The sequence below is a fragment of the Urocitellus parryii genome, chromosome 9 (assembly GCF_045843805.1).
Source record: "Urocitellus parryii isolate mUroPar1 chromosome 9, mUroPar1.hap1, whole genome shotgun sequence".
In the NCBI taxonomy this organism is placed as follows: Eukaryota; Metazoa; Chordata; class Mammalia; order Rodentia; family Sciuridae; genus Urocitellus; species Urocitellus parryii.
The window spans coordinates 50,623,982-50,637,957 of record NC_135539.1 but is presented as its reverse complement, the minus strand read 5'-3'; the positions used below and the strand labels follow the sequence as shown (position 1 = coordinate 50,637,957).

The following is a 13,976-nucleotide window of genomic DNA, read 5'->3' as shown; positions in this document are numbered from 1 at the left end:
AGTGAGAGAATCCCTCCAAAGACTTAGATCATGCTATCCTTGGGTGCCCAGACATTGGCTAGCCATTTAGAAAAAGTCTTACCTTTAGGAAGTGTAGTTAAAATTTCAGCATCGAATCTACTTTTGCGGGAAGTGAGTTTTTCTTTATTGTCAAATGAGAACTCTTTCTGAAAACTAAAAGTCATTCCATTAATAAAGTGTTGAAAGACCATTTAAATCAATATATAGGTTATTATGTGAAAAAAATGCAGAACATAAAGAATCACGCTGTTGTCACACATAGTGAAAAATGTTTTCTTTTGGAGGATGTTTTAGTAAACTTTTAAAATTTGTACTTTTTTTTTTCAGTGCTGAAAAACCAGCCTCACACATGCTAGTTATGTGCTCTACCATTGAACTATTTTGTTGTAGTAATTCGAAACTGTCTAATATACCCTCTATCTCTTCCTATTTGTCTCTATAGGGGTACATTTCCATACAGCCCTAAGAAAATTCTGAGTAAGTTGCTGGGCATACTGTCTAAGAGGGACACTTGAACAATCTATCCTTTATGTACAAATTAAATTGGAAGGAATTTCATTTTAATGCATGGTGCACCATCAAACCTTTGTAGAACCAAACCCATCTGAAATTTACCTCATGTAAATGCAGAAAACTTATATTAAAAATTTGGACTCACATATTTAATAAAAATATTGAAAATAATTAAGCTTTATAAACCATGTACTAGATTAGCTTAAAGACAATTTGCCTAATCAGAACTAATATCAATGAGCTGGTATAGTGGCAAGACACCTGTAATCCCAGCTCTACTCAGGAGGCTAAGGCAGGAAGATTGCAAGGTTCAGGCCAGCCTGAGCAACTTAGTAAGATACCCTGTCTCAAAATAAAATTTTACAAGGGCTAGTTCAGTGGTACAGTGATAGCCTAGCACATGCAAGGACCTAGGCGGAATCCCCAGTACTGGGGGGAAAAAAAATAACCTCAGTGTCTAAACAGTGAATTGTAAGGCAGAGATGATTATTTTCAGTGTTATATGCAGGTGTGTGATTTAGTGTACTCCTAAAAAAATTAAATAACTGCAGAAATGTATCCTACTTAAGTAGCATACCATTTTAATTGAGTATTTAGTTGCTAATTTAAATATTTTGATAGGCTGTGTGTGTGTGTGTGTGTGTGTGTGTGTATGTGTGTGTGGTGCTGAGGATCAAACCCAGAACCTCATGCTATGCACATGCTCTACCACTGAGCTATATCCCTAGTCTTAAAAAAGATCAGTAAATATCTATTAAATGAATGAATGACTGCTATAAAATACTTTAGCTATATATTATAACTTTTCATAAAGTATCTATATAATTTATATACATTGATGTGATAACCAGGGACAAAAATCATCACAATTATTGAGAATAATATATTCAGCAACATCAGTTATTTTTTTCCTTCTTTCCTTCCTTCCTTCTCCCCTCCCCCCTCTCCTCCTCTCCCTTCCTTTCCCCTTCCCTTCCCTCCCCTCCCCCTTCTTTCCCCTTCCCTTCTCTCCCTTCCCCTCCCCTCCCCCTTCTTTCCCCTTCCCTTCTCTCCCTTCCCCTCCCCTTCCCTTCTCCCTCAACTTCCTTTCTGTCCTTCTCTCAACTTCAGAATAGTATATGATTGGAAAAACTTCTCTCCTTACCACCTTTTCCCACCTTGTACCTAGGCATGAAATATTAGTATATTAGCATACATTTATAAATCTCTTTCTAAAAGCTACATCTCTACATATATAAGCTGGAACCCATGTGGCTGCCTTACTCTGCTCCTGTTCCGGGTGCCTCCCTCCCCCATTCCTGCCACATGCCTGATAACTTCACAGGAAGCAGATGGGCAGAAAGGAAGAACAAACAGACCCAGAGGGAACCTGGGGCTTGGGCTCAGGGCTCAAGGGAATTGAGAAAGCTGTGGTAAATGCAAGACCTTTTAAATCAGCATGAGAAACCAGGTTCTTAAAAAAACATCGGTATCTCTTCCCTGGACTTTCACCAGCAGTGAAAATACTGTTGGGCTGTCCTAATATGGCTGATAAAACACATACCCCAAAGAGCCCTTACACCAGACTCTTCTCTTTCCTGAGTTGTCAGAAGTGCCAAAGCACAGCTCCCAAGATGGGGAACTCCACAGCCTGACCTTGGATGCCAGATCTTGTTCGTCCTCTTTTCATCCCTGGGACAAGGGGACCCTGGAGAGACAACCTCTGCAGGCCATGGTGTGCTTGCTCCTCAACCAAAAGTGTCCTGAGCCTGTACGTCAGTATGAAAGCCTCTCTCCATTTCTAACTGAAGTACACGATGGCCTTAATTTTTGCGATTATAAAATTCAAATGTTCTAATATTAAGAAACATTGCATTTTTATGCAATTATCTTCTCTGAAATAGTGCCCATTCCTGTGACTCATTTTGTCATTCCTGTACCTTCCTTCCTTGACTTCAGTCAGTGCAGAGGACCTTGCCTTCTGCTTCCATGATACATTTTTTTTAAACATGTCCCATTAACCTACTTACATGCCCAGCAGCAGCAATAAGGGCAGATTTTATTAAAAGGAGAGAAGGATGCGGCGCTGCTATCCTCAAACACTCTCCAGCACCCTCGCTGTCACAAGGCTCCCTTACAGTCTGTTTGCTCTGCTACACAATTGTAAATTACAAGATAAGGGAGGTGCAAGCCCACTACCTCATCTACCTCATCTCTCTAGCTGGTGTCTACTGGACCAGCGGGTAGGCTCTTAGACCTCTAGCACATTTTGTCCTTAGTCCCATGCCGAGTAAGCCAGAGATTTTCATAGGTATCCATAGAATAATGGCCATGATTTTACAACTGCTGTATCCCTTTGAATTGCTATCCACACTGAAGTGTCTGACTTTTGTATTTCATGCTTTTCCTGTCTTTGAATAAGTGATGCTTTCCTGATTCCTTTTCCTTTTCTTTCTTTTTTTAGTCATTTATTATCTCTATTCCAATTAGGCCAAAATGCTGAGACGTATTGGGAAATGAGCCACAAGTTCTATTAAAAACATGCCAAAGATGCTGAACAGGGGTAGGTCAAGTACTCTATCAGTGATTTCATCAGTCAGTCGATGAGATGACCTTACTAATGACCCTGAATCATTATTGCTCTAATTTATCTTATATTTAGAAGTATATGAAATACACCAAGGATTTGTCCTATCTAGAGTGTTGTAAAATCAACTCTCCAATTTTTGAATGCAGAGTTAGGCTCTGCCTGATGAAAACAGGAGTCTGACAACTATTTTTTCTGATGCTAAGAAAATGCAAGTCCTTTCTAGTAAAGTAACAATGTCACAACACATTACGGACAAGAGCATCGGAGTGAAATGGGTTCTTCTAGCACAATGAAGTATAAGTCGGGATCCCTGCCTGAGTGTGTAGGGAGGGAACAATGACTTGGTGCCTCTACTTGAGAATACCAGATGGTATTAGTGACAATGTTTTATGATGGAACACCTGCGTTCGAGCCACTTATCTGGCATGCACTTTCATTTTTACATTATCTTACATCAATGATGATGGGCCATGGAGTCTTAGCACCTTAGGTAAATCAAATCAGCACCCATAATATCCTGCAGCCAAGAGAAATGGAAGTGCAGACAGGCTGAGAGAGATGCTAACACCAGGCAATGAAAACTCCTCATGGACAGAGGAGTGGGTGCAGACAGGGAGGGAGGGAGGGAAAGAAGAAGGGATGGGTGGAAGGAAGGAATGGTGGGCAGGAAAGAGCGGGGGAGGGACAAGGTTAAGCTCCCTTACTTGATGGACAGACTATAAAGGGATAAACCAAGCTTGGAGGTAGATGTGAGGAAGAAAAAAGAAAACAGCTCTATAAGTTTGCAACTAGTTATAAGCCACACATTCAATTCCCTAAACAGTTATCATAAATAGTATTAAATCCAAAAAGATTTAAATCTCTGCTGCACAAGTATACTGTTAAGTCAGTTTGCTTGTGTTCTCTCTCTCTTTCTCTGTATGTGTCTATAGAGTGTGTGTGTGTGTGTGTGTGTGTGTGTGTGTGTGTGTATCCTCCCCCCATCCCCGGCTGTGATGCTGGCAGTTGAACCCAGGTCTTTGCACATGCTAGGAATCTGCTAAAGCTTTGAGTTATATCCCTTGCTCCATATATTTTAATGAATAGAACTCTGGGGAGAAAACATATTGCCAAACACATAAAAGACTTAGGAATTTAAGAGACTATGAGTTTGGGGTATAGCTTAGTGGTAGAGTGTATGCTTAGCGCACAGAAGGCCCTAGGTTTGATCCCCAGCACACAATTAAAAAAAAAAAAAGGAGGACTTTTAGAGAATCATTTAAAAGCTGTTATGAATCTCCAAACTTTAAGATTCCTTGAACAAAGGCTAAATTACCTTGGAACTTTTCTTTGATGTGGGAATCCCACGAAGTTTAAGTTTTTCTTGTTGAAATCTAAGGGAAAAGAAATAATGTAACATTGAAAGAGTTACACAGTAAGTTAAAAATTTCCATTGGAAAATATCTTTCAAACTCCCTTTGACTATATAATTTAAGAAAAAAGAAAACCACTAGACAGACAAGAAATACAAAAATTAAAAAGAATAAAATTCCACATATAATTCTTACATAGACAAATCTAATTTTTTTTCTTCTACTGAAAAGTAACTGATACACTTCATGAGTTAAAATATTCGGACACAGTTCAATACTATTATTTAATTTTTTATGACAATAAGAATAACTTGAAGCAATTAAATGCCAAATGATATAGCTATCTATTCCAGAAAACAAAAAGGAGAAAAATTGAACAGTTTTAGTGAAGGTAATCACAAATGTTGAAAGTAATCTCCCTGAGAAATTTGAGATGTCTTTAAAGAATGGGAGATTTGGGGGACTAAAGAGCAAGAGAAACCCCAGTTGTATTGTTTTTGCTTTCACTAGAATCTGAACAGTAATGACACATCAAAATAACCACTGGCTTACTTCTGAAGATAAGATACCTATTATGTAAAGACAGCTGGTAACAATTCCATACAGGAAAAACACACATCCCTGGTGAATGGGTTAATCAAAGCCAGGCATAGACAAAATTTATAACCAGTTTAATAGCAAGTAATCTGTTTTATAGTTTTTGGCTAAGTAACTATTTGTCCACCCAGAAAGCCACAAGTAGACCACTTACAGAAACCGCTTCCCCTAAGGAAGCACCTTTTACTATTTAATATTTAGGAGCAGAAGCCTGAGGAAAAAGTGTACAAAACACACCAGATGCTGACACTTCATTATCCATCCAAATACATTCTTAATCCCAGAATCTGGAAATCCTGACCAACTAGAGAACACAATAAAATGAAAGCTGAATGCCAACTAAACATCCGGATTTTTCTTGTAAATAAATACACACGCATTTCGTTAGTTATTTAAAGGAGAATTCGGTTCAAAAAGCCATCAAAGATTGTAGAAGAAAATTCCTGAATCTGAGGTCTGAAGTGTTTCAGTCACTTCTTAATAGTGCATTTGTGCTGTCAATACTTCTGATATATAGTGGCTAAATCTCAGATCTAGCATTCAAAAGAACCTCAGCAGCTCATATTTGTTCAAAGAGCACATTGAGTCTGTGATATCACTTTAGCAACTAAATTAAAAGCAAGTATCTTCCTCTGGGCTGGAAAGACAATGTTTTGTTTCAAACTGTCTCATATGAAGAGTTAATAAAAAGAGACTCACTCACCACTGCCTACTGGAAATAATTTAGTACGTACAGCATTTGGTTTAGAAAAATATTTTAGCTAAAGCGCAGCACATCCAGGATTTGATCCAAAGTCTGGGCATTCCAATTTAATTTGCAATTTTTCCTATCTAAAGGCTTTAGTGGTTTAGCAATGTCTTTAACTTATTAACAGAAAAAAAATGTACATTTTCAACAATTACAAGATAAGCTCATTTATAATTTGAATTAGATATTTAAAGCATCCTTTGAGAAAACTGTATAACTAACCCGACACAGGAGAATACAGGGTAAAAATGTAGGATTCCAAGAGATATGTTACAAAACGAATACATGAGTGCATTCGCTATTTCTCTTGCCTTACCTTGTTTCTCAAATTTGTAAGTTCCCAAGCTGGAAAACCCTGGACTTCTGAACATGGTTGCCCACAGAAGGTTTGGTAACAAAGCCTGCTCTAGGACAGATTCTCAACCAGCCACCGCCTTGGGCTGGTCTAAGCAAAACTGGGTTGAGATCGTTCCCAGTGCAGGGCTAGAGCGACCAGGCACTTGTGTGTCCTTGAGCGTATGGTAAACTCAAAGCAAAAGGCTGCAGGCTGGAACAAATCAAACCCCTTAATCAGATTACAAGCAGCAATGAGGCCTGGAGATGCCGAAACAGACTGGGTTCCAAGTGATGGGACATTTATGATATTGCCACTGCAAAGCCGTGGCTGAAACGCAGCGCATGCTTTGGTTGTATAGACAATGTTGCAACCTAACCATCATGGGGCAGTTCCAAACAACTCCTCCTTTCTTTAAAAACAAACAAACAAACAAATAAACATAGTAGAAGGAATCAAACAAACATACTAGAAGGATCTCGATGTACTGGGAACAAGGGAAGCCTCCTAAGCCCCCCCAGGCTTCACCAAGTTTGGCTTTGACTAAGTTAAATGAAGTATTTTATCTGACAGGGAGCCAAAAATTCATACTTAAGAGTTAAGACTTATGAACAGCACATGAGTGGAACTGTGGGAAAATAAAAGGGCAGATATTACTAGAGGTTCAAAAATTTTAATTTGAGACAGAAGGTGTTAAGCTTTACCAATAAGACTGTTCCCTGTTTATTTTTAACCGCAGCGTGTCGCTGGTGGGCTTAAGCAGTGAATGCAATTCAAGGAACAATTTATAATAATTAGAGACTGAATATTTCACAGCTAAAAGGGGCATCAAAGAGAACCAAGGGAAATGGGCTCAATTACAAAAGGAAATAGAGCTAGAGCAATAACTTGCTTCTGGGGAGACAACTGGTTAGTGACGGGGACAAGGGATCTTGTGGATGTAGATGATGATTATGATTCACTCACCCCAGGCCCACCCAGAGGCAGGAACCCTGAGCTTGTCTTTCATCCTCAACACTGTACCTGGCACATAGTAGGTCTAAATAAATGTTGGCTGAATGACCATATGAAATCATGGAGTAATGTTTTTTTGAAAGCCGGAGATCACATTCTGAAAGAGCTTTGTGGATTTTATATTCTACATTTAAGCCAGACTGAGTTCTAAAATATAAACCCACTGAAGTTGCAAATGGATTAGACACCAAATTAAGGTGCATAAACATAAAATACCTCAACACTGGTTACTACATGGATCAGTGGCAGCATTTGGCATTTTCTCTATACTTCTCATTACCTCTTAGAAAACTGAAAGGAAATACAGCAAATAAGGCAGCTAAGAAAACTCTGCAAGAATAATTAGGTCATGTGGATAACTGTGGGGGAAACTTCATTGTAAAGTTACAGGTAACTAGGAACAAAAAGGGAAAAGGAGGTGTTGGAAGAAGAGAGCAGGGAGAAAATAGTGGAAGTGGTGATTCTGGATGGATGAACTTAAACAATATCTAAAATAATCTTTTACAAGGAACTTAATTTATAGAACATAGTCTCACTTGTTCTTTACTATTTAGTTTCCAGAAAACTACCATTGTAAGTAGACTATTCAATTTTCATTATCCTAAAAGACTCTAAATATCTCATTTGAAGTATTATTAAGGAATGAGTCTATTCTAATTTTTTAAAATATGCTTCAAGTACACAAGATAAAGAATTTGAATATTCTCTTTAAGTTGGCAATAGAATCTTATTTCACCTCCCAATTATCATACAGAGCAAACTGATTTAAATACCGCTTCACTGTTCAAAGAAAAAAATCAGAAAATTCTTCATGAAAATAGGAACATAAAATTTAATCTACTATTTAAATATTTCATCCACTGGAAACCAAATAAAACTGTGAGGAAACCAACATTTGACATCAATAGAAAGTACCCATGAGAACCAGATTTGGTGGTGAATGCCGGTAATCTCAGTGACTTGGGAGGCTGAAGCAGGAGGGTGGAAAGGTCAAAGTCAGCCTCACAACTTAGTGAGACCCTGTCTCAAAATAACAATAAGAAGGACTAGGATGCAACTCAGAGGTAAATGCAACTCTGGTCACCTGGTCATTTTGCAAAATGTTAGATGACTCCCTCAAGGTCATATAATATATGGTACGGAAATGTCAATCTAGAAATCCACATCCTTTGACTCTCCCCAGGATAATTCCTATATTCTTGATCAGTCCAAACACAAAATAATAGGGGCCATTTCTGTAAACTGGTCCTGAATTGAGATCAGGGTCTTGTAGCCTCATAGCCCCTGTTGGCTTAACTGGTAAAGGGCCAGGCTGATCCGAGCAGGAGTGGTCAGGTCAGCCGTTGGCTGTTTTTCACAAACCTCATGTAATTTCTAGGTCCAGTTTAGGTCTCACACATGTTCCTCAAAACTAGAACTGAACCCAGTCTTGAGTAACTGAGGCAGACACAAAACAGCAACTTGGATGGAAAGCATAAAAAATGTGCAACTGAGTCCTCTATGATTCCTCCTGCTCTCCCTGTGCTTCCACCTTATTGGAGAAGGGCAGGCGGATGTTAAATGTAGGAAATGATGATTTGGTAATTCTACCATAAATGAACATGAGGATGTTTACCATGAGTTTGCTTATGTATGTATAAAACTGGAATCAGTGGGCAAACGGGAACATATTTAAGATGGGTAAGTAGAATGCAAAGAAAATCAAGTCTGACACTCAATTAGTAATTTAGAAAATGTTTAATATTATGCTATCCCAGGGATATACACATATACCTGCTCTGAAAGACAGTAAATTGATGCAAATATTTCACAACTCAGATAACTGTGTATCCCCTGCCATTTCTCAAAGTATCCAAATAAACAAGATTTACTTCTATAATCACCAAAACAAGCACAAATAAAAAAGAAGGCAATTTGACCTCTTAATTTCCCCAAGGCTTGGAACTAGGCTAAACATCCAGCAGAAATTCAAGGGTGAAAGAAATTGTGCTTATGGACCTATGCACCTAGCAACCTGCCCATTTCTTCTATGCTCATCCATGTTCTTGGCTACTGATTAAGGAGTTGACCCAGACAATCACCAAAACCCATGGTAACACAGAACACAGCGTTTCTCAACTCAACCCCATGCAGGTCATGATCCTAAAGAAGTACATAGATAACGCTCCTTGCCTACCAACACTGAATTTACCCGGTAATGCCTTTTACACGTTTCTTTCTCTCCTGGTACTTCTCTGTTACCAAATCTTTCCTGCTCAAAAACGTTCTCTGTCTCCTAGCTACAGGATTATAGAAACTTGAGGAGCAACCTGAGACACTTCTGGGTGCATTTCTAGTCCAGTGTAAGACTCAGAACAAATAATAAATATTGGCTGGGAAGAAGATTACCTCTACCTAGGGCAGAGAGATGGGAGGGAAAGAGAAGGAGAAAGGGAATTGCATGGATGGTGGAAGGAGACCCTCATTGTTATAAAAATACATGTATGAAGATGTGAGAGAAAAAAAAAAAGAATAGCGTCACCCTAGATTAGGTAGAGAGAAGTGATGGGAGGGGAGGGGAGGGGTTGGGGAGATAAGAAGGATAGTAGAATGAAACAGACATTATTATTACTGTGTGTATATATGTGAATGCATGACCAATGTGATTCTGCAACCTGTATACTCAGAAAAATGAGATATTATATCCCATCTGATTCAAATAAATGATATGTCAAGATCATTGTACTGTTATGTGTAACTAATTAAAACAAATAAAAAAGAAAAAAAATATTGGCTGAACCAATCAATCAAGCAGGACAAGCAATGACACAAATTTTGCTCTTTACCTCATTCTTGACCAATTCTATTTCCTAAATAGGTGGCATAAAAGGGAAGTATCATTACTTCTTTTGTTTGGATGTGAAGTGTCCCTCGAAGACTTGTAAACTTGTCCTGAATTGAGGTCAAGGGTCTTGTAGACTCATGTGTTGGAGGCTTGGTCCCTAATGCAGTGACGTTCTGAGGTGGGACTTCTGGAAAGTGACTAGATCAGGAGGGCTCTGACCTCATCAATGAATTAAGCCACTGAGGGACTCAGAAGTTGAACAGATTATTGGGAAATGGTGGAAAGTATAGGAGTTGGGACCTAGTAGAAGGGAGTGAATCCTTAGGGATGAGACCCCCCTCAGTACTATATCTGTGCCCTTTACTATATCTTGTCCCTGGCTCCTTCCTGTTTATTTCTCCCTCTCCCTCTCTGTTTCTTGGCTGCCATGAGCTGAGCAGCTTTCCTCAGTCATGTCCTTCCAGCAAGATATTCTGCCTCATACCTCAGGCCCAGAACAAAGGGGCCAGCCAACCATAGACTGAAACAGTGAACCAGATTCAATCTTCCCTCCTCTACGTTGTTTATGTCAGATATTTTGGTAACAGTGATGAAAAGCTAATACACTACTCTTTGCTCAACTTGCGACTCCTAATGAAATCCCGTCTTTCCTACAACGTGAAGTGATGCTGTGGAGCATAAATATTTGTGTCCAGGAAGAAATAAGAAGACGATATTGGAGATTCACTGGGGACATCATGTATTGGTTAAAACAGGGAAGATGATTCCTGAGGTCCAACTATTGACATGTCAGTATGAGTCTAGGTAGGAAGGATCAGCTCCCCAAAAAGCCAAGGTCAAAAGATAAAAGTGTCAGATGACAAAGGATAGTGGTATTAAACCCACAGGGACTGTGCAGCAGAGTTCACTGCTGTGGCTCAGGTTACAGGGAGGCCATCTGAGGAGCCAGTCCCCTGTCAGGTGTCATGCTGAGGACACTCCAACACCCTGCAACACAAGTGACAGCTGTCCTCTGGGGTCGTCCTCTTGGAAGAGAAAATGGAAATAACCAATGACAAGGGAAATTACCGTGCACCACAACTGATAACTGGATATTTTCTACTATAGCTGGTGTGACAAGGTAAAGCACAGGACCTGTGCCCTTTACTCCTTCATCACCATACTGAGTCCTGGGGGGACTGAACTCATTGGGTCCTCTCCAAACCTGCTAGGGAGATCCTATTACCACCTCCATTTGCATATGAGAAAAGCATGCAATCTAGGATAAATAGTGAAGCCTGAATAGACAACTCTAAAGGCAAAATCCGCATTCCCTGGCCAACCAAAATAACATCAGAGAAGTAAGTAGGCAGGTAAGGTCAGAATTAAGTCAGAGAATGTGCGGAACACTCTGATACTGGAGCATATCTCACCATCTACACGTGGAACTCCTTGTTGGGAAGTGATTCAGACTGGGTCTCGCTCTTCCCAAGGCCCCTGTGGTGCCATCCTTACTGAGTTCTCCTGAATAAATATGGAAGTTCCCCCCACCCATCCATGGGAGAGTCAGCTGAAATATAAATAGGTAACATAGTACAGGGTGAAAATTTCACCAATAGTTGTCTGCAGACAAACTGTTGTGAGTTACCGGTACATTTTTTTTTAAATTAAGTGCCACGGAAATCATTTTAATGAAATCACCTATAAGGTACTACAGATGACGGCTGGACTGAAATTCCAAAGTTAAAGATGTATTTTTATAGCCTACTAAAGGAGTATTCTGCATGCCAGAAACAGCTTTAAATGGTCTTCTCGTTTTCTTTGGTGGATTTTATTTATGTGCATAGACCCTTAATCTGAGGCAGAACTGCCTGACATGAGGTAATCCCATGAGTGGGAAGCCCATTCAGTCCTGTTCATTTCCCCTTTATCACATACTGGTTATTAATACATTCCAGACTCCTTATTTTAGTTCAATTCTCCTCCTGTGTGTGCTGCAAAATGCTCTGTGAATTCTAGTTAGTAGTCATATTTTGGACAAGTCTGCAAATAAAATTTTGCGTTACATCACTACATAAGGTAATTTAAAACAGGCCACATATGTGGAGATGAAAGGGCAAAAGTACTTTCAACAATCAGATATATTACAACTCACAGCTATTTCTTTATCAGATGTGTTGAAAGGAAACCATGCCAGCTTTTCTATACTTAAGAATTCTTTTTTTGAAAGGAAGGCTTATTGCAATCTCCTCAAAGACTTATTAATGTCTCTAAAATAAATGTTCAAATAAGTAATGCTTGCATTTATAGTGAAAGTGATCTCAAATTATTTTGATTTCTGGCTGATTTTGAATGTATGGAAAATGATTCTTGGGAAGAAAAATATAGGTACTACAGCGAATGATTTTCAGAGCAAGAATACAAAACAAAGGTCAGTTCCATGTTTGAAGTGTACACTGAGGGCTGGGGATGTACCTAGTGGTACTTTCCTAGTGTGCACAAGTCCCTAGGTTTGATCTCCAGCATCACAAAAATTAGTAAGTAAATAAATAAATAGTGCACTGAAATATGCAAACAATGGAATATTATTTAGCCTCAAAAAGGAATGACATTCTGACACATACTACAACATAAATGAATCTGAAGATATTAGGCTAAGTGAAATAAATATTATATGATTCCACTTACATGACATTCTCAGAGTAATCAAAATCATACATTCAGAAATAGAATGGTGGTGGCCAGGTGGATAGGAGGGACCAAGGAGTTGTTGTTTAAGGGGGACAGAGTTCAGTTAGGGATGATGAAAACATTCTGTAGATAGATGGTGCTTATCACTGTACTACGTGAAATGGCCTTAATACCACTTATAAATGATTAAGATGGTAGATTTTATGTTATGTGTATTTTATCACAATAGAAAAAGTACACTGAAGGCAAATCACAAGCTGACACAAAAAGCAGGTTCCTGCTGAGCATCCAGAGGACACTCTGGTGAGTGACACTGGACCAAATAGGGAGACCAATGGGCACGGGGCTAGCCCACCACTCCTGTAAGGTTAGGGAGATACCAAGATTGTGACCTATGCATAGCACCAACCCACAAAAGTTTCTTAAACAATGACCTGATGAATAAATCCCAGATGTTAAACTGTATAAAATCTGCAGCTTTCCCCAAGAATATCATAAGGTGCAAAACTGTCCCTCTTCAGAGCCACAGGGGCCCAAGCCTTCCTTTCACTGAGAAAAAGATCTCATGCAGAGGGAAGAGGGCTAACACAATTACAACTACCCAGGGATGTTAGGGAAGGTTTCTGCCAACTTCTATCATTCAATACTCACGATTTGATGGTTTTCACATGAACAGACAGCAAGGAAACACTGAATCATCAGATACAAATAAATTTTTATGAGTCTATAAGTCCAGATGGCAGACAAGTAAATATATAAAATGACACCTGCTAGATCATGGCTCTTCTGGAGCTATACTTGAATGACTTGAAGGATAGGGCTATGAGTAATGCCTGTGCCTCTTTGACCTCTGAAGGGCATCTTAAAAACAGCAACAAGGACAATTTCAACAATAATCAGTATGAAACTCCAGGAAAATCCCAGCAACCTGACATCCCTGATGTCACCGATCACATTAACTGGTACCCACGTGTAACTTGGACTCTCAGAACAGGTTCCCAGAATGTTTGCTGACTGATGTGGGTGGGAGACAGTCCCAGTGGGATTTCATACATTCACAGGACCTTGTTTGGTGCAATCAGAACAGAGAAAGCAGATCTTGAGCTCACAGAGTGGGTGGCATGGAAAGGTGGTAGTGAAAAATATCAATGACATAATCTTCACTTTATGCACTCAAATGATGAGAGACATGTTTATACGAATAAGTAGGTTTAATAGCTGTTTGAGGTCAATGACATCAAACCTGGGTGGCCCTCTGTGTCATATGGGGTGCTCATTAAACACAAAGGTACTCCTATTCCAGAAGATTATGATAGACTCTAAAGTTCAAAAAC

The 13,976-nt window shown here is 39.3% G+C and overlaps 1 protein-coding gene across 9 annotated transcripts in view; it reads right to left on the bottom strand.

The window, feature by feature from the left end:
* The window catches only part of Svil (supervillin), a 148,136-nt gene that overhangs the window by 93,143 nt on the left and 41,017 nt on the right, over nt 1-13,976 (bottom strand). For 8 of the 9 annotated variants that reach the window (XM_077802869.1, XM_026402338.2, XM_026402336.2 and 5 more), the window contains exons 2-3: nt 4,419-4,476; nt 83-174 (exon numbers count right to left, since the gene is read on the bottom strand). Coding sequence is in view for 7 of the 9 variants with exons in the window: in XM_026402338.2 (XP_026258123.2) it covers nt 83-174; nt 4,419-4,476 (150 nt within the window). In the remaining 2 variants the exon portion in view is untranslated. The remainder of the gene's footprint in view (nt 1-82; nt 175-4,418; nt 4,477-13,976) is intronic. The other variant, XM_026402340.2, reaches the window with a different exon arrangement.